This window comes from Gobio gobio, assembly GCF_949357685.1.
Source record: "Gobio gobio genome assembly, chromosome: 7".
NCBI classification, from domain to species: Eukaryota; Metazoa; Chordata; class Actinopteri; order Cypriniformes; family Gobionidae; genus Gobio; species Gobio gobio.
The window spans coordinates 32,193,638-32,219,106 of NC_137103.1; the positions used below are offsets into that span (position 1 = coordinate 32,193,638).

Sequence of the window (25,469 nt, forward strand, 5' to 3'; positions counted from 1 at the left end):
TATTTTTGTATATGCATATTTTTAGGAACACATCTACAATATACATGCATATATTTTTATATATAGGCCTATATTCGTTTGCACGTGACTGTTTAAAACCCGTGTTTAGACCCGTGTTCTCCCTTGTCCGACCCGACCCGCACCCGTATCCGACACAGTAGGATGTTTTTCACCCGTTTCCTCTGGGACTCGGTGTGACTGGGACTCGTGTTTATTCAGAACTCTCAGATACAAACACAATAAACTCGCGCTGACAGCTCTCTCATAACTCAGTAGTTACTATAAATCACTTTGTTAGCAATCGCTCCGTCTCTGGTACATTAGTGATGTCCGGTTCGCAAACTTATCATTCTTTTGAACCGGTTCTTTTTAGTGAACCGAATCCGTTCACCAAATCGGACTGAATCGTTCTAAACGGTTACTAACTTTCTGACATGAGTGACAGCCCCTCCGACTAGAAATAAACTAATAACCTGAAGTATATGCTGTAACTACAACAGTTCACTGAACTGAGACATGCTGAGAACTGATGAGAAGTGAACTCAGGTCCATCCGTCTCTCTGGCAGCAGCTCGTGTCTGCTCGTGCCTGGTAGACCTTGTTAAACCACGCCCCCTCCGCTCATTTCAAATGCAAAGATGTCAGCCAATCACAACAGTGGGCGTTTTTACTGAAGTCTCACAGCAGACACGCCTCTTGAAACAGGGCATTCAGCCAAAGGGCAAACATCAGTATTTAAAAAATGTCTTTTATTTCTAAATTATGACATTTTATGATGTAAAAATCATACTAACAATATAAGTACACCTCAGGAATCATTATAAAATAATAGAAAAATGCCATGCCATAGGACCTTTAACATCCTAGAGCAGAATTCATTCCACATGATGCAAGATTGTTTCTTAAAGACAGTAAGGAAATACGGATGTGAATGTGATGTATAATTAAATACAAATTGAGGTAGAGGCTTTGGAACTTAGCCTGAGTAGCCATATTCAATGTCATGGTAGATTAAAATTTTACATTTAACAAAAACAAGGCTGTGATGGATAGACATACAGTCATTTCATTGGGTTACATATCTTTTCAAAACATTTCCAGAGGAAATTATGGGTTGTGAAAATTAAATGCAATCTTTAAAAAAACAATAAAACCCATTGAACAGACTATATGTCTATACACCACAAAGCATCAAATGTAAAATGAAAAAAAAAAAAAAAAAAAAAAAACATCTACCCTGAATAAGGACATTTCAGAACCCGTTAGAGATGCTATTTCTTTTCTTGACGGCAGAGGGGGCTGTTCTTGCTAACAACCTCTTCCAAATAGAGCTGCATTCTGCTGACAGTTCATTATATATTTCTATTTCTTAGGTTCCTTAGCACATGTACCTGATTTTTTCTATATCTATGTGTTTATATGCATTTATCTGATACAAAATAGTATGATTTAACACTGCTTTAACAGTATCAGTCTACAGATTGCATAAATCTTATAGATCATCAATTCAACTCAATCTTGGAAAAGTCTGCACTTTTATATTGCTCACTATTCAATATTTATCCTCACAACAGGGAACAAACCAAGCTTCAGGAAGTTTAGTATTTTAGAAACTTATAGGTAGATCTTTCTGAACGTAGTTAGGGATTGGGATTTGTCATTTTCCCACAATCATGAATAGAAGCCCCTGTATAAAGAAAATGCACATGGTTGAAACGTTTTACATGCATTGCAAAAGAATCTAACTTGGGCAAACTTAATCAGAGTCACCAGCCTAGAATGAATATTTTTTCCGGTTGAAATGAAGTCATGCGATAGGCACTTTTTCTTCCATGGTCAGGCAAAGGCAATAACTTTTCAAACTTGCTTTGAATAGAAACAGTATAAACACTTATTCTGTAGAAAATCAATTAAAATGGATGAATTTTAACCACTACTGGGGGGTCTGTAAAATGAATAATTATATGGAATTTTGCTAATCTTTGTTCACGAGATGAACAGAATATAAATAGAGCATTTTATGGATCTATGGATCTGCTAATATAAAATAATTTCAATAAAAATGTATCACCCAAAACACTATGTTATGCTATGTGTTCAAATAGTTATTTAAAAATGGTGACCATTATGCTGATTTAAGCTGTAACAAAGCAAATTAAAAAGATTAAATCAGATGCTGTTTCAAAGAGAACTCTGAGGTGGGGTTTAAATATCTCACTGGCCCTTCCCAACCCCAGTTAATTGGGCATGTGATAAACACAGTAGTTTGATTTCCTGCCTGAAATTGGTCAGCTGAAATCCCACTGGACTACTACAGGCTGCTGAATCAAGTTCAGGTAAACTTTTTTTTTACTACATAGTTGTTATTAGGCTATATAAAGAGAAAATAAAGAAAAAAAATAATTTGTTGATGATTTTGCAACATTCCTCTAAATCCTTAAGTGTCTTACTTGAAGCAGGTAGTCTTCTCCTGTTATATATGAGTGAAATAACATTCCTAGAGGGCTGCAGCATTATTTCCTATTGCTTAACAATAAACCAGTTTCCATTGTATAAAGACCTTAAGGGCGAGCGGTAGGATATAAGAGCTTAAGCGCAGATGTTGAGTGGAATGGCAGATACAGCGTGAACCTACTATAAATTTGGTTTGTACAATGTTACAAAATTATTCAACATCACCTCTTTTTTTATCATTTTAATAATTTTCCTTAAAATTATTTGATGCAATAGACTGGATAATAATTATTTTTTTCTACAATATGTGTTTGAAACTGCGCTTTGTATGCAAAATGTCAACAACCCCTTTCCTTTAGCAGAATGGCAAATCAGGTTGAAAGACTCCTTGTTGCTTTAATGTCATGAACTATTCAGGAAAGGCAGAGAACTTCAAAACAGTATAACTTGAGCACCGCTGATTTGTTGCCCTTTTGCAGCTGTGAAGGAATTAATGCATCTTTGAATAAAGATTGTCTTTTCCTCATTGTAAAGGGAAGATGGAAACATTGCATTGGAAAACATGTCATTGGATTTAAAAGTCCTTTTCAGGGCTTACAAATCATGGTCAGCTGCTCGTGAACAGCCAGTCACATGGCTACATGGTTATTCAAGTGTTAAAAAGAAGGACTAATTAAATTACTGATTCTAATTGGCTGATTTGTTTATACCATTAAACACATTGATGTTGTTTTCTTTAAGGAACTAAAAAACATCCCATTATCTGCAAATAAACCATGGCTTAAACTTTTCTGCAATCTGCATATGATGCTATGGTCCTATGGGGTGGAAAATGGTAATAAAAAAAAAAAAAACATTTAAAAAAACGCATGGAAAAAAAGCACACAAAAAATATTTTTTAGACTAACATAAGTGGAAAATAAGAAGCAAAATACGATGATTAAAAAAGGGTAAAAAAAAAGTGTAATCATTTTTTTTTTTTAAGTGAAATTATTTTAAGCAGGAATTTATTTTAACATATATATATATATATATATATATATATATATATATATATATATATATATATATATATATATATATATATATATATTTCATATAAATAAAGTTTTTATAAGTAGATTCAGCCCAAGTATGAATGGATGCCAGTCTAATGACACAATGGAAAATGCAATACAACCATTTAGTTTACAAATAAGCTCACTTCCAAATGTTGTTTTCTATTAAACCTTTGAAGCGTCAATACTTTCTCAAGAAAATTAGCTGAAATAAACGGTTCAACCTGTGAGAAGTAAATTACTTGTTTAGATGAACTGGGTGCTAGCATGCAATTAACGAGGCAGAATCATTATTTGTTCTGTCTCTGGACACGTTTGGTAACAAAAGAGCACTGTGATTTGGTTCACAGGCTTCCTCATTCTACCAGATGAGATTCAAGATGATGCCCATCAGCAGCAGCAATGGGAAGAGTTTGGATCTCTCCAGGTTGACAGATGACGAAGCCAAGCATGTTTGGCAGGTGATCCAGAGAGATTTCCACCTGCGACAGAAAGAAGAGGACAGACTGGGGTGAGACACCCATAATCACATTTATATGACATTAACTGCCAGTATATACACTCAACCGTACATACTTGTACTGTGCACGTTGTACTGTATCATTATTTAAGAAACAGAATCATTGATCTCATCTTCAGATATTTCTTGATTGTTTCCTCTGACTATCCCATCATTGGCCCGATCTGAACGATTGCTTACTCATGTTGTGGATCTGGTAAAGCTTAAGTGGTTTGCTGTTTTTTGCTTACTAAAAGTCTTCTGTAGTCTGCTCATCTGGGATTTATCATTTAACTAGAATCTGAATGTCTGTCATTAATTTATTCTGCTTGAAAATATGGATCTCAGGAACAGTTCCACAGCACTTAGCCATATGTGAATCCATTTGAAATAAATCTGAAATAATTTTCAGCAGAGAACTTATGAAGAGAATTTCTTTAAGTAGGTTACTTTACCATTGATACTTTTTGAAAGAACCTTCAAACCACCAAAAACATGTCTATTGGTGCAATACTCGTCTAAAGATAGTATTATTATGTTTATATGAGGCTGACAACAGATTAACATATGGCTGTACTTTATGTTTTCTGGAAGATTCATATTATAGTAGGAAAAGTGTCAAATTTTCACTAAAGTTCAGATAATTGGCCTCTTTTTAAAATCTATTTTAAGGAGTGGCTTAATGACTCAGCTAGCCAAGAAAAGGTCTTGTGAATGCAGTAAATCGAGGTTATATAATGCACATCATATCTTGTGAGCCTACTGTCTGGACCATAACCATCCGATTTTTTAAATTCTTTTACAATAAGGTCACGGATGTGGCCCACAGTCACATTTATAGACATGTGGCACTACTTGTTCACGCCACCTGCATGTCTGTCAAGTATTAACTTTATAGGAATGTTGAAGGAAAAAAGCCATTCATGTGACAGGCCTGATATTCATTCTTATGCTGTCTTTAATTAGTTGTGATTATTTTACTTTAAGTTTGTTAAAAAAATACACACAAAAAAAAACTGCAGAATTTTTAAGCTTTAGACTCCTCAGACACTTTATCAACAGGCTGAGCCCATGTATGTCTAAATTCCAGTCATTTTAAAAGAGGTAATAGGATTTGTCTCAGAATATTGAATAACATCACATGACTGACATTTTTCTCTCAATTCTCTCACAGTTGGAAGGCAAAAGCTAGCTCGAAATAGTCCTGTGGAGACTTTGTTGTAATGGGGTGATGATAAAAAACCCTTGGGAATATGATGTGGTAATGCAATGCTACATTCACTCATGCATTGCAAACTTAAATTTTATTAAATGCAAGAAGAAAAAAAAGTGCTAATCTAAGCAGATCTGGATAAGTCAAATTAATTGTTTAAGGCAATTCAAACTTTGAATAATATGTAGTCTGCTACTGTTCTTTTTTCATGTTCAAGCACTATGGCTTAATTAGATCTAATTTAACACTGTTATGAAATATGGGGAAATGGGGTGAAATATGCATGGGGGGAAATATTATTACTTCTCTAATCTTCTCTTGTTGTATGTGTCTTTGATGAATTGATTATGCTGTAATGTAAGATATTTGACTTACACTTGGTCTTATGCTGAAGTGCTTTCAACTTTTGCCACATAAAAGTTGAAAGAGCCACAGGCACATAACCACTCAACATGTGGAGGAAAGCTCTTAGCTGGTTTCTCCTGAGAGGAGCAGATTTAGCAGAAATTACTTAAATATCCCATTTTTAATGCTACACAGCTGTGATACAGAGAGGTCATTGTGCTAGAAGGCCATTACTTTGGCCATAAAGCTTGAGAAACTGGCACATTAAGAATGGAGGTTTTCAAAAGAAGACTAGAGACCATGGGATAGATGTGGGATAGTCATTTCCTCTCTCTATTATGCCGACTTGTGCTGATGATCTAAAGCAATCTGGGCCTATTGTTCAGAAGACATTCAATCAGATTGATTTCAGCTATCGAATTGAATCACATGTTTTTTGGAAATCTGATTCATAATCCAGACTTTGTATCTGAATAAAAACTTTCAAAATGTATTATAAACAGTTTACTAGGATTTGGATACCTTTGATGTAGGTAAATGATTTGGGTTGATTCAGAGTGGATTTCCAGCACAAAATGTAATAGTAAAACATTAAAATTGGTCAAATACAACAACATTTGTATCATGTAGTAGCCTATATATATATATACACTTTTACATTTTGCACTTGATTTGTTATACAGTGATAAAGTAGATAAAGCAGAGATTGTGGGACCTTTTAAGCCTTTCGGTGTAGTAAAGTATCAAACAAACAAAAAAATATTTAACAGTCTTTTTTTACTGTGTATTAGTTTATAAAGACAAAATCATCAGAGATGAACCAATTAAAAGTAGCTTCTAACAACTGCATCCCTTTCTGTTTGCTTTTATTTATCTGTTGTGTCAGATGAGGTTCTGACTGTTAAGCCTAATAAGAAATTGGAAGGGAATATTGATGTTGCTTTGAAAAACCAGCAACAAAACTAAAAACCTGATCCTGGATAGCAAAACAGGCCTATTATTGGCCCAGTGGCTCTACAGATTTCCAGCTCTGTATCATTCTGAGATTACACTTTTTAAATAACTGAGCCATGATCAGCTGAAACCCCACTTTGCCCATTTGCAATTCTAACTTAAAAATTCTTTATTTGTTTCCCAGCTAAATATTCCATGGCTGTTGTGCTGAATTTACAGCGGCATTGCTAAATATTTGGCATGTGAATATTTTAGTCAACTGTGCTGAACATTTAAAAAAAAAAAAAATTATAATGTTATGACTTTCAATTAATGTAAAGTTAAAACTTAAGTCATATTCGATTATATAACAGATTTTTAGATACTTAAAGTGAGTATAGTGAGTGACTCCTTGATTGTTGGCTGATTGATCGATCAAATGAAAAATCAATCGATCGATACCGTAACCATTAAATCCATAGATATCCATAATAAAGGCTAGATGTCTTACGGCGGAGTCTCTAACGTCATCACCGGCGGCCATCTTGTCACAGGCAGGGCTCTGTGGTACCTGATGATCTGCATGAACACAAATACTCTTATCTCACTGAAATCTTGACGGATTTACAAATGGTTTGGTTTCTTACAAAAGTTATTAACGTGGCTATAATTATGGATGCTTGAACAAATTATGAATAATTTTTCATAAGTATGCAGTGTCATAACTACATCTCTGATGTTTATAACAAACCAAACAGTTTGAAAATTGGTTGAAAATTGAACAAGCGAGCGAGCTGCCTGTGACAAGATGGCCGCCAGGTGCAGACGTCGACCTCCATTGGCCAGCAGCGCGGACGAGACATCTAGCCTTTATTACTTAGACAGTAAAAGAAATGGACAGAGCGACTCCATAGACTTCAACGGGGAGAATTGAAAGGCGTTTCTCAATGTCAAGGAAGGATCCTCGGAAACCAGAATTCCGAGGATGCTACGTCATCGACATCCGTCGAAGGACTGTTCCAATGTCGAGGATCCAAGGTCCTTCAACCAAGGTCTGAGTCCTTCGTTCAAAAAATATGCCATATACAGGAAAGGATGCATACAAGTAGACTTTGAGCTCTTCGCGCTCTCAAATCACCCACAATCCTATGCGCGCAGCTTTGCTATCTTGTTCAAAAAATACAAAATGTCGGAGCGTTAACGGGGCAATATGCTTTCAAGTGTAAGTATTTACGTTACCAAACATTTGTTATAACCGTAGTAAATATAAGTAAAGTTTAACGTTTAAATGCCAGTACAAATTACTACCGTATTGATATTATACAAATTACGTTATTGATGGCTAACGGACCTTTTCTACTGACTTAATGACGCAATGACGTGCACTTGCTAGCCTGTTCAATTTACGTGTTCTCCGAATGCTAAAGAGGAGCCTCGCCTAGCCTCTGAAGGAAGTGACTTGGAAGGACCAGTCCTGCAGAGGAAGGATCCTTGACATTGAGAAACACCTGAAGTCAGGTAGAAGCACTCACTTCCTGATGGCTGAGCGTACTGCGCAGCCTCAGACTGAGCTTGACGACGTAGATGTGACGTGATAAGCCTGTCCGACAGTGGCAAGTCTTCTAGTAGTTGTGCAACGTAAAATCTGAATCACCGAATCTTGCAGAGACAGAGTGAGTGAGCAGGAGCAACTTTTTAAGAATGAAGCAAGATCTGCAACATCTCTATCTGCGTTTATGCCTTCACGTCCCCCCGATTGCCTCATAGACAGTAAAAGATTGCCTACGAGCTTCTCCTTAGGGTCTATACGGTAATTTGCTCAACAGCGCGACACAGTCGCGTGGTTATGACGCAATCGTTAGCCTATATTTTAGAAAAACAGCTTAAACGGGGCGATAATGTAAGATACAAGGTAATGGAGCCTTTTTTACATTGTCGTGTTTGTTTAGAAATAAACAATGGACGAATGGAGTCTTTAAACGCCTCAGATGTAAAGATATTCACTGTCAAAGTGAGGCCAAAATGAATGGGAGTCAATGGAATGCTAACAACAGGTGATGGCTTGGTTAGCAATGGCCGCGCCTATGGGTGGTACACTTTCCGGGGGCTGGGCTACCCCCTTGGTCGCACCTGTGTTGTGTGACGCCATCAAACGGTGCCGCTAATAAAATATGCATTGGCCACTAGAGGGCTGCAAACTATTTTTTTACGGTCTATGGCTGCGAACGATACGAAACTAGAAGTGACAAACTAAAAAAGTTATTTTTTTTTTAATAATAACTTAAGACACCTGTTATTACTGCTATTATTACGTTCCTAAAAAAAATTAGGAAACCAAGATTTTTTTGCTTACATTTTTAGCCTACATCATTCATGGTGGTCGTGCGCTGCAACGGGGGATGTGCTGTCCAGCGCTGACTGAAGCCAGGGTGTCTAATATAAGTGATCATTCTAGCAGTTTTGTCAAATTATATTTAATTTCATATTTAAAATACGTCGTTTTACTTCGTTGACGTTGACTACCATTTACCATTTGGACAAGAGGCCTCATTTTTACACATCACAATGAAAAGAATCAGCATGTAAGACAGTAAATCTCTCATACTTGTTATTTATGCAGGGAACTCAAGACCAAAATAATGAAAGAGGATACAAAGAAAGAGCTGCTGGAATATCAGCCTAAACTCAGCGATTCCCTCTGCATCCGCTGCCTGCAACCCTTCAAATTCCTTGTCAACAGCAAGCGCCAGTGTCTGGACTGCAAACTATTTGTCTGCAAGTCCTGCAGCCGTTTCAGCAAGAAGGACCGCGGGTGGGTGTGTGATCCATGCCACATGTCCAGGTGAGCACCTGACACATGCGTGGGATTTCTGATTTGTACACAGGGCTATAGTTTGGACATACAATACAATCAGTACGAATGCGTAAAACCATGTTTACCGTATGTAAATTATCACGTTCAATTCAATTGGACAATTTATGTAAGTATGTTTTTTTCCTTATAACTATAATTAAGTTTTAGACTGTATTGTGTGAATGCTTTGGATTGATGACTCATCTTCACCACTTCTGCTAGCATTTAACTAAACCACAACCATAAACAAAGTTCACTTCCCGTAAAAAAATAGAGCATACTCTATTGAAACAATGTGGAAGTGTGAATATTGTTAGCCATTGTTAACAACGCTCTTTAGTCTTACATTAACATTATTAGTTCTTATTGCTGATGCTTAAGTAAATTATGTTGTATGGAGAAGAAACATAAGAACCAAGTAGATTTCTTTTAAACGGTGATGGTGGTATTATGAAATGACAATTTTTTTGATTGGCCAACACACTCTCATGGCAGTTTGTAACCATTTTTGAATACGATCACATTGTACCTTTTTGTACAATCTTCTTATACCCCACTGACGTTAGTTTTAGTGGTGATTTCTAAAAATCTAACATTTCCATACAAATCACATTGTACAAATTCATGTTATCACCACCTCATAGTTATGTTTTCTCATAAAATCGGGTTGGACTGACTGAAAAAAAATATTCTTTTCTTTGTTCCTGTAGGATCCTTAAGATTGGAACTCTGGAGTGGTTCCATGAGAATGTACGCTCTCGCTTCAAGCGTTTTGGCAGTGCAAAGGTCATGAATTCACTTTTCAAGAGGCTACACAGTGACCGGGCCTGCTCTCAAACTGACCTCAGAGGTAGCCTGTTTAGGGTCATTCCATGAGACTCAAATATTTCCCATTATAAACTGACCATAAAAGTGGAACCCTGAGCAGTGAGCAATCTTGATGATCACATTTGGACCTAAATCTTTAATCTAAGGAACAAGAATTGAAAAAAAGTGTTATGCTTGTACATGTACCTTGAAATGTTTGCTAGGAATCAGTTTTTGTTTCATGGAGCTAGGACCATCCTGAGCTGAGATATAGAGGTTTCCATAAACGTCTGTATAACCCAAAAATGTGTTGTGGTCCATGACACAAAGACAGTCACTGTGGTTAAACCAAGTCATATAAAAATGCTCGTTTTGCAATACCACTACATAGAGGCAATCACTCCTAAAAAAGGAAAATTAAAAGCAGCTTTATCCTCTCATTGTAAAGAGCATCTTGTAGGACCCTGTTCCAACTACTCAAGTTAGCATGCTGAGAATTCTACTGAATTCTAATTGGAAAACTATCCGTTTAGAAAGTCAGTAAGTAATTACAAAATTGTTCAAGATTCTTACTGTGTCATCTGTTAATGGAATTTTTTTAAAGCAGTATCTGACAGATGACTTGCAGCAGGAACACTGAAGGCAGAGCTTAGAGGAGAGAGGCCCTCATAACTTTGAGGGATTTAGTGAGGGATCCAGAGGGAGAGAGAGAGAGAGAATTGGCTGGGCTGAATCATCCATGTGATTTACTTCTTAACACAGTCACATGTCGTCTTTCTCTCAGTGCCTGGACTCGAGTGTCTCTCTTTTATCCAATTTTCTTGCTCTATCTGTCCTGAATACAGAGGTCAGCGAGAGAACGTAGCTGTTTGGGTGAAATGAGATTAAAAATGTTCCAGACAAAAATGTAACAAAAAGATGTCTTGAATAATAAAAGGTGGGGCACACTGGCAAATAAGGCCAACAAACACCAACACTATAAAGTTTGCTTTTGCAATTGAAATGCTGGGAAAAGTAGGCTAAATGTTGTGTTCATACTGCCCCATAAAAACACCAACATGGTTAACGTATCAATCCAGCAAATTCCCAACAGCCATTGATATTTGGTGTTTCCTGAGGCAGAGTGTGAACTAGCTTAAATTGAAGCCACTATTTAATTCCTGTTTTGCTGTTTTCAACAGTGGTTGCCGTCTGTAACCAATCACAACTCATTTTCTGTCTCTTGTCTCTCGCTCTTCCTCCCTAACCCCCACCCCATCACATAGAGCCTCGAGACGATGATACGCACAGCATGCCTGAAGTTCACAGTGAGTTAAAAAACATCCTCTTTCTTTGTGATATAGACATTATGAACGCTGATGTCATGCAAGAATCTAAAGTAATCTGTGAATGTCTTTCATCTGTCCAAACAATACAGCAGCCATCTGCTCTCACATTATCTTTGATTTAATAAGGCAGGGAACATAGAGAACAAAACGTCTGTGGAAGAAAAACACCTTACATAGCCATGAAAATAACTGAACTCAGAAGCATTGGCTATTTTACAGCGATCAACAATTAAATATATTTTCTGTCCTGGTCAAGCCAGTCGTTCAGATTTGGCATTCCCTGTGAATATTTTCTCTTGTGCCATACAAAAATTATGCTTTTTAGCAAGAAAGTTTTTTATATATCAAGGGGAAAAAAATATAATTTTACATTCAATTTTCTTTCAAAATATTTTATTATATTATTATTGTTTTATCTACTTTTTTTTGTTGATGTTTTTTATAACAAAAATAAAAAAATGGCTTATACAAATATACAATATCATTCAAAATAAATGTATTATGTTTTTAAATAATAGCAGTAAAGAATACAGTTTTGTAACTCCATGACTACAGCTATATGGGACTTTAAATTATAATTTTTTTCTGAAAGAAATGCCAGAACATTTTTTTTATTTAATTTATAATTTACAGCCCATTCTAAAGGATGCTTCTATGATTTACTTGAAGTATAGGTACATTTCATAAATGTTAGCCAGCAATAACAGTACCTGAAAATATATTTAATAATTCCATAATTTTGGGCCATACTCCTCTATCTGACAACTTGTACTTTTGGAGATGTAAAAGAGAAAATAAATTATTTCATAATTTTTTTATGACAAATCCAAGAGAAAGTGTTTAACCTACACAAAATGAAAAACAGTTTTTAATATATTATTTAAAATGTGTTTGAACAGTCAGACTTGATAATCACTAGTGTTTCTTGTCTGAGATCAAAGAATCACTCTTGTCATCCACAGCTGGCTCTCTGTTTAACCAGGAAGATGAGCAATCTGAGAGGGCTGACAGACGCCACTTCAGCCTGGTACTGTACCATCCCTTAAACATCAGAAATGATGTTATTAGAATCCAGGGGGAAACCAGAGGCAGGACCAGGACCATTATAGCGTGTTAGAAGTTCTGTCAGTTAAACCAGGGGTTTTAAAATTGTATGATGCCAAGGACCCCCAAATATGATGAACCTTTATGGGGGACCCCCTTCCTAAAATCCATCTATATATATTTGTATGAAAAAACATTTGAACTGTTAGATAAATAGTAAGTGTGACATTATAAATACAACAAATTGGCTATACTTAATGTTGGATAAACCTGAAGAAGCATTTCAATGAAAAATTTCTTGTATGAGCAACTTTCACAATAAATGTATGTAAGCGTACTTACTGCGTTAAGGAAACTGCCTTACAACCCTAGTGAACAAGATAAAGGGGAAGCAGAAGTAGAAAGATGCAAACATATACAATTCTGGAAAGTATGTATACAGCAAACAATGAGAGAGTCCCCAGACCCCAGTTTGAAAACCCCTGAGTAAAACAGTAGTGCAAGATCGCCCTCTGCTGCTCAAATCTTATTGTAGTTTTAACAGACTCATTTAGTTCAGTTATGGTCTGAATTTTCCTGTGTTCTCATTATATGATTTTGACTCCTCGTATTGTCACCTGGAGGTGGTTTTGAAGATCACATGAACAGCTGTAATTCTAAAGACAGAATGCCAGTTTGAAGGCTATGCTCTAAATCTGTCTATCACAATCCCTTTGTTTAGTTTTATGGGTCTTTGAGAATAGACCGGAAAATAAAGCGAGAACAGAATTTGGGCATGACACAAGCCAGATTCAAACCTTAATGAGCACATTCACTATCCACTCTGTCAGACAGTAAAACCTTTTGTATAACCCTTCTGTACTAATCTTTCCTAACAACTGTTGCTTATATATTTAACTTAAAATGTATTTATTGTGAGAAAGTTAGTATGAGATTCTGTAGATGCCTTTATTTACAGATAGATAGACAGACAGACAGACAGACAGATAGACAGATAGATAGATAGATAGATAGATAGATAGATAGATAGATAGATAGATAGATAGATAGATAGATAGATAGATAGATAGATAGATAGATAGATAGATAGATAGATAGATAGATAGATAGATAGATAGATAGATAGATAGATAGATAGATAGATAGATAGATAGATAGATAGATAGATAGATTAGATAGAAAGATAGAAAGATAGAAAGATAGATAGATATAGGTTGGTGGGTAGGTAGGTAGGTAGGTAGGTAGGTAGGAACTACACTATTACTGTTTTGATGTTTGGGTTCTAGAAAATTAAAAATAACCATTTTCTTTCTCCCCTAAGATGAGAAAAGGCAGACGGCTGCTTCCTGTTGATCCTCTTGAATTTAATATTGGCAATGAGAACTCCACTAATTCCCAGCCTCCATTACTTCTGGTTTGTATGCTCTGTTCTTGCACATCTGATGTCAGAAATAATAAGCAAATGTTGTGAACACATCATACAGCAAACACTGAAATAAGTGTGCAAAGAAACATTACCACACTTTGTTGCCACAAAAAGTACCTTAAATGGCAGAGCAAACTGCTTTGAATTTTAAATTGTTATGAAAAATACATTCGATTGACAAATAAAGAATAAACGCTATAGCAGTGGTGTGAAAAATTTGTGATTTGTCCAAACAGTCTGCTAAACAAATGCTGTAAAGTGCACCCGCTGAGCATTTTTTGACTGTTAACAGTGATAAGACTGTGTGTTTAAATCTTGACTGTTTCCCCACTGAAGCAAATCATCACAAAATTAGTCAAGCCTAGGTTAAAATGACAGGGTTTGTTTCCTTATCTCAGTACAGACTCTTACTGAATTGGTATACTAGAAAATATTTAGTTTATAAATGGCACATGTAATTTTATTTGGTAAAATATGCTAACATTTTTTAAGCACATGATTTCCGGTAAGGTCAATGCTACGTGGGACCATAACCTGTTTAATAGAAATATTTTTTTTCTTTTATTATAATTATTTATTTATTTCATTTTTAAAGTATTCAAGTAGCCAAGAGAAAGTGACCCAGAGTAAGGACTCAGTATATGAAGACAACTGGTCCACAACCTTTAAGCAGATTCAAGAAAATGGAACACATGGCAAAGGTGATGAGATGAAGGACATGATGCAAATCAGCCAGAGAAGTCTGGACAAACCCTCTCATTTTGGTAAGATGTGCTGTCCGCTTCAATTTCCCTTACAGATTTCTGAGGATTTATATTTTTCCAAGACTCTGTAGAGGTGAATGGGTTTCCCCTTCAGGCCATCCAATGTTTTTTTTTTCTACTGTCAGGGAGATTTAGGCTACTTTCTGCTGGGAATATAAACCTAAGATACTATTTGTTAAAAACACTACAAAAAGGAATTACAGGAATTAAACTGACAGGACAAAATTCTTGCCAGGCTTGTCGGATAGACTCATAAATTCCTCTTTATTTCATTTCAGTATTTACATCATAAAATAACTTAAAGTGTGTTGTTTGCTCTCTGTAGATGACTGCACGACACACCTAGAACAGAGGATGACAAAATCTCGTTCCCTCTCCAAGATGAGCCTCTCTTCAGCTGGCAGTGCTAACTATCATCTCCACCGTGAACTTTCTTACAGCCTGGAAGACTCAGAGGATGATGATGAATCTGAGATGCATGTCATATACAGTCCTGCCCTACTTAGGGAGCCCTCACCAGATGAGGTTCCTCCACAGGTAAAGTAAAAAAAAAAAAAACATGACAAAAACTGTAAAGATTACCTGTCAAACTGAGTGTACATCTTTGTTCAAATGCAAAGCTATAGAGACTAAAATACATTATATTTCTATTACCCCATGGGACTTCATAGCTTCCTTTAAAAACAGTGTAAGTGTTGTTGGCACATGCAGTACATTTTGTATCTGTATCACACTAGATTATTGAGCTCAACAAGCGTATGTCAGCAATCGAGACTCTTCTGAGCCGTTTGGAGCAGAAAATGACCTTCCCGGTAATTGGGGGATCAGCGGAACTGGTAAGTTTGATGTAAATATTTGCAACCAACAGGTTATTATTTTAGGTTTATGAAGTGTCAAAAATACAGTGAAAAGAATAATTTTAATATTACAAATAATTCATTCTTTGATGAATGTAAAGTTCAAAACAGTATCTATTTTAAAGGGGTGGTAAACCACGATTTCACTATTCTAACTTTAGCTAGCGTGTAATGTTGCTGCTTGAGCATAAACAACATCTGCAAAGTAACAACATTCAAAGTTTACAGCAAAGGGAAATATTTGCTTTTAAAGAAATCAGTTTCTAAGGACTACAGCAAACGGCCAGTAGGCGACTACAGACATTCCTCCAGGGTTGGTGACATCACCAGCCTCAATATTTAAATAAACCCCTCCTCCGAGAATATTAAATAAGGGGGGGCGAGGCCATTTTGTATCGCTGTTGTTGTGGTATAGTTAGGCTGGAGTGGTGTTGCTGCAATGCCGACGAAACGCTGTTATTTTCATCCGGATTGCAGGTCTCGGGTACTTGCTTTGTTCAGCCTTCCTAGGGACGGGGGTGCGTTGCAGTGCGTTTAACATACAGCATGTTATATGCACGTGTGTATTAGACAGAGGGGCCCATCATAAAGCACGAGACAGACAGGGTCGGAGGAGAAGACTGGAAAATGTGACATAATGGACAATATTCGTCAATTGCAATTCATGAGCAGCGGTTCAGCGAGACGAACACTGCCAGTGTGAATCATGCACGACGGGCGCGCCTCCCGCTGCACATTTCACGGAGGAAAACATCCACAATCTTCGCGAGTTCAATGCCGGATTTGCACAACGTCAGCTGCGCGAGACAAACACTGCCAGTGTGTGATTCATGCACGACGGGCGCGCGGCTCCCGCTGCACATTTCACAGAGGAAAACTTCCACCATCTTCACGAGTTCAATACAGGATTCGCACAACGGCTTGTCCTGAAAGCTGGATTTACAAACAGAAGCTGTTTACGGGCCACAACCTCTAAGTCTGATTTATTTTTCATCAATGTGTTTTCCTGTAATACGTTAATTGTACGTTGTAGCAAGGAAGTAAACATGACAACGCTGTTCTGCAAACCAGTCTGTTAAATGCTCATTCATACTTAACGTTATCCAACGAACACCTAACGTTACAAACACTAACGTTAAAATCTCAACAGCGAACTTGGCATTAGTGTAAATGATTCTTTGATTAGAGCTTTTATGTATTATTTATCTACAGGCATGCTAAACATGGTTCTGTGTGTGATTTGGCTAACTTACTAGTAAAGCCAGTGTTTAGTGTTCGTTTTTGGTTAATAGTTCTTGCGACAGATATTTGGCTATAATCGTTCTAAAAATACAAAAGTGCCATTCAGTAGCGATCACTATAGATCCGCAGTCTTTACTCTTGAGGACTGAACAGGTTCTGCTCGATCATCTTCACTAAAATGTTCTGGGTCTGATTCGGGCTCAAATTTGTATTGTTTTATTGACGCCATTGTTTCTAATACTGACCAAAGCACAGCCTTCAGGTAAGGGGCGTGGCGTTTCCGACAAACGTGCACTGCGGTTAGCGAATCACAACACACTGGGCCAGCTAACCAATCTGAGCCCATCGCGTATTTTTGAGGGACTGGCTTCATACAACCCGGAAACCATCAGACCGTTTTACAAGGAGGGACAGAGCAGTGTAGAATAAAGGTCAAATATATGAAAAATAATGAATTTTTTTTTAAAACGAAGCATGAACACGTTACAGTGCACCCCACAAACACAATCAAGCCTTCAAAAGAATGTGTTTTACCACCCCTTTAAATAGAAACTTTTGTAACATTATAAATGTCTTTAATGTCACTTTTGATCAATTAAATACATCCTTGGTGAATAAATGTATTAATTTCTTTAAAACGCAAAAAAACAATTTGACCCCAAAATTTGAATGGTAGTGTACATTTATACATTACTATTTTGAAAAATTATTTAGTAGCATCCTATATTGGTTTCACCCACAGAAGGAGAAACATGTCATTAACATATTTGGATAAGTCCATGAAATATTATCAAAACACTTTTATCACTTAAACACTTTTACTTTTATCAAAACACTTTTATCAAAAGGACACTCCTGACATTAAGTCCTCATGTAGTTCTTCTGCTCTACCTTTAGGTTGAGCAGAAAGAGGAGGATCTGTCTCCAGCTGACTTGGAGGAGCTTGAGCTCAGAAAAAAGCTGGATGAGCTTACTGAAAAAATAAGTGACAAAGGCCTATCGTCTGATGAGGAGGAAGCAACAAAATCTTCAGAGGACTCTCCAAAGAAAGGAGCCCTTTACCATGCTTCAGCTATGAAAAGAGCTTCAGCTGGACTTGGAAATGTCAGACATGAGTGGCCTCTTGAGGTTGAGTGGGTAAGAGTTTGTAAACTATCAGCACTAAAAACCTGTTATGATGTGTATTTTTGCTTACAAATGCTTTAGTTCAGTGGTGCTTTGACTTGAACCCACTCTGCTGTTCTTAAGATATGTTTCTAATTGTATACACCAGAAAGCAAAGCCGACTGTACATAAATCCTTAAAAAAGAAGAAGCGGGTGAGTTCCTTTGAGTTTAGCAACACAACCAGCTGCGAACTGTTGCAACTGGAGGGTAAAGTTGCAATGGCAGCCGCCAGTGTCCAGAGCACTCAAAGTGGGGTACGCCACTCAGTCTAAACATCAAAATGTACTCCAAAATGCACTCCAAATCATAAACTTCCCATATCTTGCTATAGTTGTCTGTTAAAAGTTGTTTTTTTGCTTATTTAAAGGTTACAGACATTCAGAAAAGAATCGCTGCTTTGAGTGCTGCAGGAATGACAGTGGAGACATCCCATAGACGGGTATGTGGAGATCCAGATGCTCACAGAGTCACATATTCATGTTTAGATTTCCATGACCATGGCAGTACAGAAGCATGTACTGAAACTCTCACCGAAAAGAAAAAATAAATATATATATATAATTTCGACACATTATATAGAGCAATATATACATAGCAAGTTTAGAAAGAGGCTAAATATAGTTTTCTGTTCTTCCCTTTTCCATTCAGGCTCCTCAGCCATCAAGGATGTTGCATGAATTTCCAATTAGTAAGAGCAGTTTTATGCTGCATTTTCGATAATATGTAATCTGTCATTTACATTAATTTAACTCAATCATCTTTGTGTTGTATAAAATGCAGAGAGCTATGGTTTTCCTCTTCTCTTGCTACACAAAGGGAAAGTTCACCCAAAAATGAAAATTCGGTCATCATTTACTCAATCTTTTACAAGTTGTTCCAAACCTGTATGAATTTTGTCTGCTGAACACAAAAGAATATATTTTGAAGAATGTTGGTAATCAAACAGTTGATGGGCCCCATTGACTTCCATAGTATTTTTTTTCCACCATACTATGAAAGTCAGTGACAGAATTTTCAATTTTGGGTGAACTATCCCTTTAAGTGTGTTGCAATTACATAATACAATATCAAAACAAATGGCAATTGTTTTAAATTTAGCATAATAGAAATATTCACAAACAAATTTGTCCAGTTTTAGACTATACAACAAATAAAGATGGCTACAAGTTCCCAGATCCAAATCGCTATATTTTTAATATTCGTTTTATTTCTTGATTCCTCATAATAGATTCTGAACCACACACAAAGTGATTTTAATGCATAGCAATCTGCCCCCCTGCTCAGCCTCTGGAACTAATCGACTACCCAACTCCTGTGGTCATAAAAGGCCCTATGAAAAATCTTCAGTTTGGTTATAATGGGAGCTATAATGAAATTAATTGAATTCCTTTTTAGAAAGTCACTAAAATCTCTTTACTACTAGGCAGTTTTTAATCAAAATTCACTTAGGATTCGTGTAAGAGACATCATGTGGAATCATGTTTTGTGTACTAATAACGTTCTTTTTGCTTTCCCTGAAGGAGGCAGCAATGAAGCAAGATCTTTACGGAAGCTGGTCATCATGTGAAGAAACTTCAGCAAGTTAATGCTCTCTCACATATTTTCAGTGGGCCATGATGGAATACAAACTCACAGAGCATAAACATTCTTTTAACACATTAATATATTTCATATATTAATTAAGTCAACTGCATGGGTTTGTGTGCTGAACTCCTAGCTTCATAATATATAATGAATACATGCTTCAGTCTTTCATTAGATGAGTGTCAGATTATTCGGATAAATGACAGGTTCACCTTGTAGCATGTGCTGTTTCTTAAAATAGAAAGTATCAATTATGCACATGATAGAAAATTTGTCTTTACTACAATTAACTGCTGTCGTTTTGATAAAAACTCAATATTTGTAATATAGTCGATATTTAATGTTAGTTCAGAGTTTCTATGTAGTTTCCTTTTGTATATTTCATGAAATATTGTATTTGATATATTTTTCATGTATTACAAATGTGTTTTTCTGCTCATTAAATATCTTAAACCTTTTTCTTTTCGGTCACTTTGTCCTGTGTCAACAATGTATTAACAAATCAATAACATTGCCATGCACAATTCCAACATATGCAGGGTTATCACCCTCTTCATATCACCACTATCTTTTGCATATTTAATGTAAGGATGTTTTGTGTGTACATGTGAGCTGTGCAGCCTTCACCCTCCCCCAGAGGAGGTATAAATTGGTGGATCAGGCTGACCAGGATAGAATATCCTCAACCTCTGAGATCGACTCAAGAAAGCTGCTCAGAAGTTCTTTCATATACTCACAGCTATGACAAGACTATAAGATCACAGATCCTCTGAACAACTGCTACCTTGAATACACGACACATTTACGCTGCTTCTGCATTAAAGGATTTTTCATCTGACAGTTGAGGAAGACCAAGAGGTGAACAGCTTACAGCATCCTGTAAGTGTCAATGCATTGTATATGACTAAATATGATGGTGTAGAAGACTATTGTACTATTTTAGTAAAATGACTTTTTTTGTGTGTTAAGAATCTTGTCAAATGTAGCAGCATCAAACAGAAAACTTTACCATTACATTTAATTATATGGTGCTATTCTACTAACAGTATATTTGTAAACGCCATATTTTGTTTTTTTCTCACAAAGACATTTTCATAACAAAGAATTATATAAATATATAATCTGCAAACCATAGAAACAAAGTGGCAAGCATTTTGTAGACTTTTTTTACTTAAAAACTGATTATACTTTTGATTGCCGTTTTTTTTTTGCAGGTGAAACTTTTCTCTCAATCTGGTGGTAGACACGAAGCCATGCTTGTAAAGCTGTGTTCTCTGCTCTGTATCCTTATGCTGTTAGCACGTTTTACCCAGCTGAAACCTCATGATGAGCTTCCATTACGATCATTGGAGATGAGGGGTAAGATTTTACAGATTGAAATGTGTTTGCTATAATAATATATAATATCAAATATTCCTATTCTTAATACTATTATTCCCTGTAGATCCGAACATTGATGCCATTTGGTATAAAGGCAGAGGAATACGACCAGTTGGGAGATTTGGCCGACGGATGGCTCAAAGGGGTGAAGGATCATATTTTGGAAAACACAGATTTTGCTATCCTGAGGTCCTGGCTGTAGACTGACAACGCAAAAATGCACAGATTATTACAAATTACATTAAAGCATCTGCTTCTGTTATGTATGCACTTATTTTAATAACTGTTCAATGCATTTAATTTCAAAACTATACATAGTAATATATGCGTTAAAATGCGTCATCGTATCTGTTTAGATAAACTAGTAAAACAGACAGACAGCAGTGTGTTGAAACCTATTGCTGTGTTAGTTCTACCCTCAAAATGTTCACATGACATCAATGGAAAAAACAGACAGACAAACAACACAGTTTAAAGTATTCTGATTCACACGTTTATCCTATCAGGGAATTAGAAAGATTGGTTGATGGAATGTTCAATAACGTCAAAATCCATTTAAACTGTCATAATCTGCAGAAAATGTATTACATTATGTAAAGCTTATGCAGCTGCATTACAATGTCATTCTTTACTTGATAACCAACAAACATGAACGACGGACAAATAACGGTTGAAGTAGTTTGTGGTCTCAACCACTGTGAGACAACAAAGTGAGAAATCAAACCAAATTAGGTCAATTTGAGGGAAATAGTCAAAAGGATGTCACTGGGGAGAGAACAGACAGATTCCATCTTGGTCACAGTTCTTAAAGGCCATTTGCATCTGAAAACTCCTGTAAGATCCACAGAAGAGTCTTTACAAAGGCAGTTCTCATGGTCTGTAGATGAGCAAACGCACCCTCGGCACATCCAACATTGGGTCACGTCCGTTCACAAGCACCACTGAGCATTCAATAACTTTTGCACATTAAAAAGGACTCAGAATCTGCAGGAATGACTTTAAGCGGTGGATGAAAACAGACTTGAGGTAAAAAGTCCAGATGCTCAGCGGTCTAAAGAACGTTTCTGGATCGCCTCAATGACAGCATTTTTGAGAAGGGCGATTACAGAACGAGGGTCATCACTGCTCACCACGGCACTGCCCGACACGATCATGTTTGCTCCAGCCTAGGGTAGTTGAAGTAACAAGTAAAGATGAGTAAAACACTTCTAATAGTTTCTTGCTTTTGTATCCACACAAAGGAACAAGTGAGAGGTAAGAGACTTGTGTACCTCTGCACATCTGTGGATGCTGTCTGGGCCGACTCCTCCATCCACTTCAATGTCCAGAGAAGGGAACTGACCCCTGAGCCAACTCACCTGCAGAGATGCACAAGCATCTTCAATGTTCAATATTGTTGTCTGAGGAATCTAAATGAGACTACTAGTGGCAGAAATACATTTGCATACCTTTGGCATCATATCTTCCATAAACTTCTGACCACCAAAGCCAGGCTCTACTGTCATGACGAGAGCCATATCGATCTGTCCAGCCCATGGAGCCAATTCCTCAACAGTTGTTCCAGGTTTGATGGCAAGACCAACCTGCATCAAAATTAAAAATCATAAGACGGTTGTAACATCTTTTAATATGATTAGCACTTGGTGTCAACAACAAAAAAAAATACATTTTCTCCACTTCTAGTCAGTTGTATACATCAAAATCTGGGTTTACTGACACCTCATTTAAACCAGTTAAATTACTTCTGTTCCAAAGTCTCACATTTCAAGTCAAATTCTTACAAGTCTAATTCAAGCCTATTTTTTTGTTGTGCAACTTAAATGCCTTAAATAATAAATAAAGTGCGCCTAAAATCTAAAAAATCAGTGCCACCACAGTCAAAGCAGCATACTGTAGCATCTGCCTATAGTATATATATATAAGTTATTAATCATCAGCCATGGTCTTTTTAAGATATAAAATTTGAGATACACACTGGTTGTTCCTCCATTTTGCACAGACCTTCATGCCATTCTCTCTGATTTCCTTGATGAGGTTGCCAGGATTGGTTGTGGCTTCTAGATGGAAAGTGTACTGATTGGCTCCAGCTGCTGCCATGGGTTTCACCCATTGCTCTGGCCTGGACACCATCATATGCATGTCTGTAATAAAGCAAAGAGTAAGCAAACCCTCCAAACACTGCAATGGTTTATCCTACAAGCAATGCTTATTTAGCAATACAGAGAGAGAGAGAGTGAAAACATTACAAGAACCCACTTTAGCAGATTATTAACAAAACTGTCCAAAAGAAGAGGGACAGAATGTGTGTAGCTCAAATGCATTAAAAACAAGAGTAGATGAAATTTTGCAAAGACTGGAACCCACCAAAAAACGGATCTGGTCCGATACAGCTTCGTAAACATTCCACCATAGGATGCCCAAATGTGATGTTTGGAACAAAATGCCTTTAGATGCAAAGATGAAGGAAAGAGTCCAGGGAGGCAGAATTAGATGTCTTAACTTCTGACACATGATTAATTATTATTTTTTATTTTATAATATAAATTATATTATATGTGGCACTCTCCATGAATAGGGTACAAAATAGAGCCTGAAACTCAAAGTAAATGGACATCATGGCAGAACGAGTTATAGCCAAATAACCTATCACAGTATGGGGCAAACTAGTTTGGGGCCAAATAGTTTGTCTTGTATGACATGATTCACATTTGTCATGAATAAATGAATGAATATATACACTCGCGTTCAAAAGTTTGAGACCAGTACGTTTTTTTTGTTTGTAAGAAATTAATGCTTTTATTCAGCAAGGGTGCATTAAATGTACCAAAATTGACAGTATGAACTATAAAGATTGTTCTTTTGAACTTTTTAATCCTCAGAAAATCCTGACAATTTCCACAAACATATTAAGCAGCTCAGCTGTTTTTACTGACAATAACAACAAAAGTATCTATCTTGATCACCAAATCAGCATTTCAGAATGATTTCTGAAGGATCATGTGACAATGAAGACTGGAGAAATTATGCTGAAAATTAAAAAAAAGTAATTATAAACAGTAATATTATTACACATCCTTACTTTCGACTGTATTTTTAATGGAGTTTTAAAGAGCATAAGAGAACCAAAAATTAGCTTGCCTGCCAGACGTAGTTAATTAACTTTATGTAAAAAAAGTTAATTGAGTTAAAAAAAAATAATAATTTCCTTGTCACCCTGCAATGCTGCACTTCACCAACTAAGCTGTGCATGCCTTCTTGTGTCACAGTTTTGAGGAATGTTTTAATTTTGTAATTGTGTGTGAGTTCATGTGATATCATTCCTGTGCCAGAATGTGGGACAACTAAATATTATGTTTTTGGTTATTAAAATGACCTTAGTTCTCTGGGCCATTCGATCGCTGTAACTACCTGCAGGTCAACATTAGGTGAGATGAGAAAGTTAGTTACACGAAGAAATGCAAACTTTACTCCTCCTCACCCATCCATAACGTCAAGGTGCAGATAATCAGCACCGCACTCCATCATTCGCTCACATTCCCTCCCGAGCTGTGACAGATCGCTGCTCAAAATAGACGGTCCGATTTTCGCCGTGTACGCCATGCTGCTTCTGCTCTGCTGCAGACTTCCGCTATTCACAGACGCATTTCAAAACAAAAGTCATGTGTTTTTCCATTACCGTCAGGAGATGGCGCGATTGGAAAAAGAAACCATCTAATATCTGTCGTATTCATTGAAATTGAAATATTACATTGGTTTTAGATTTTATAAGCAAATCATTATTTACAAAGAATTAAAAAAAGGAATAAATGTGATTTGATTGTATGTGACAGATATGAGGAAACCGCCTTGCACTTATTTTGGCACTGTAGATACTTACACCTTGGTGTAAGGTTAAAAAAAATCAACAAAAAATATTCGGATATATTAATAAATACTCTTTGGATTTACAGGCTATTCTGATCAAGAAGAACATTAGCCTACTTTTACTTAACGTCGTTATATTATTAGCCAAATTTCACATTCATATAGTGTAAATTTACCAATAAAGAAAAAGAAAGCTTTAAGAACTTTGAAAGCTTGCAAACTTTATAATACATTTATTTGATTTTTATCTAGATGTATGCATTTGTATGCATTTTCTGTTTTTGCTCTGAATTTTTCCCCCCTGGCAACTGTTTTATTTATTGTAAATTGTAAATTGTTTTATTTATTTATATATTTGTATTTTTCTACTGTTTCTTGATCCATTATATGTTATTGTTCTTTGAATAAAATAAAAAAAAATCAAACATTAAACATTAAATAAATAAATATTAAAAAAAATTGACATTTATGATTATATATATTTTACTCGTCGAAAAATGTGGGAATCCACTGCTATATATTTTGAATAGAAATAATAATACCTAATTGCAAAATTGATGGTCTGTAAAGGTTTAAGACACCTTTCTTAAGACAGCTTTGTTATGTACCTAACAATTCATATTTAGTGGTATAGTAATCTAAAACATGTCTG

At 36.2% G+C, this 25,469-nt stretch overlaps 3 protein-coding genes across 7 annotated transcripts; 2 read left to right on the plus strand and 1 right to left on the minus strand.

Moving 5' to 3' along the window:
• Positions 1–2,257: 2,257 nt before the first annotated feature.
• On the plus strand, positions 2,258–20,031 carry mlphb (melanophilin b). Of its 5 annotated transcripts, none has more exons than XM_079821180.1 (15): positions 2,260–2,335; positions 3,880–4,022; positions 9,122–9,343; positions 10,066–10,205; positions 11,428–11,469; positions 12,453–12,517; positions 13,856–13,948; positions 14,556–14,724; positions 15,050–15,261; positions 15,462–15,560; positions 17,721–17,960; positions 18,097–18,243; positions 18,357–18,428; positions 18,638–18,677; positions 19,510–20,031. In XM_079821180.1, the coding sequence occupies exons 2-15, from the start codon at positions 3,880–3,882 to the stop codon at positions 19,554–19,556; spliced, it is 1,731 nt and encodes a 576-aa protein (XP_079677306.1). In that variant the 5' UTR covers positions 2,260–2,335; the 3' UTR covers positions 19,557–20,031. The 5 variants fall into 5 exon arrangements, with proteins under 5 accessions (XP_079677308.1, XP_079677307.1, XP_079677306.1 ...); XM_079821179.1 differs by having other exon boundaries at positions 2,286–2,335; positions 3,862–4,022; XM_079821182.1 differs by lacking the exon at positions 18,638–18,677 and having other exon boundaries at positions 2,258–2,335; positions 3,862–4,022; positions 19,510–20,030.
• Positions 20,032–20,575: 544 nt separating this feature from the next.
• Positions 20,576–24,581, minus strand: rpe (ribulose-5-phosphate-3-epimerase). Its single transcript, XM_079821535.1, has 6 exons — positions 24,432–24,581; positions 23,318–23,397; positions 22,955–23,094; positions 22,402–22,536; positions 22,225–22,311; positions 20,576–22,119 (listed from the first exon to the last, which is right to left on the minus strand). Exons 1-6 carry the CDS (start codon positions 24,551–24,553, stop codon positions 21,997–21,999), a joined length of 687 nt encoding a protein of 228 aa, XP_079677661.1. The 5' UTR covers positions 24,554–24,581; the 3' UTR covers positions 20,576–21,996.
• prlh (prolactin releasing hormone) lies at positions 20,827–21,160 on the plus strand (the record flags this gene model as incomplete). Its single annotated transcript, XM_079820684.1, has 2 exons — positions 20,827–20,932; positions 21,018–21,160. 2 exons carry the CDS (start codon positions 20,827–20,829, stop codon positions 21,158–21,160), a joined length of 249 nt encoding a protein of 82 aa, XP_079676810.1.
• Positions 24,582–25,469: the final 888 nt, after the last annotated feature.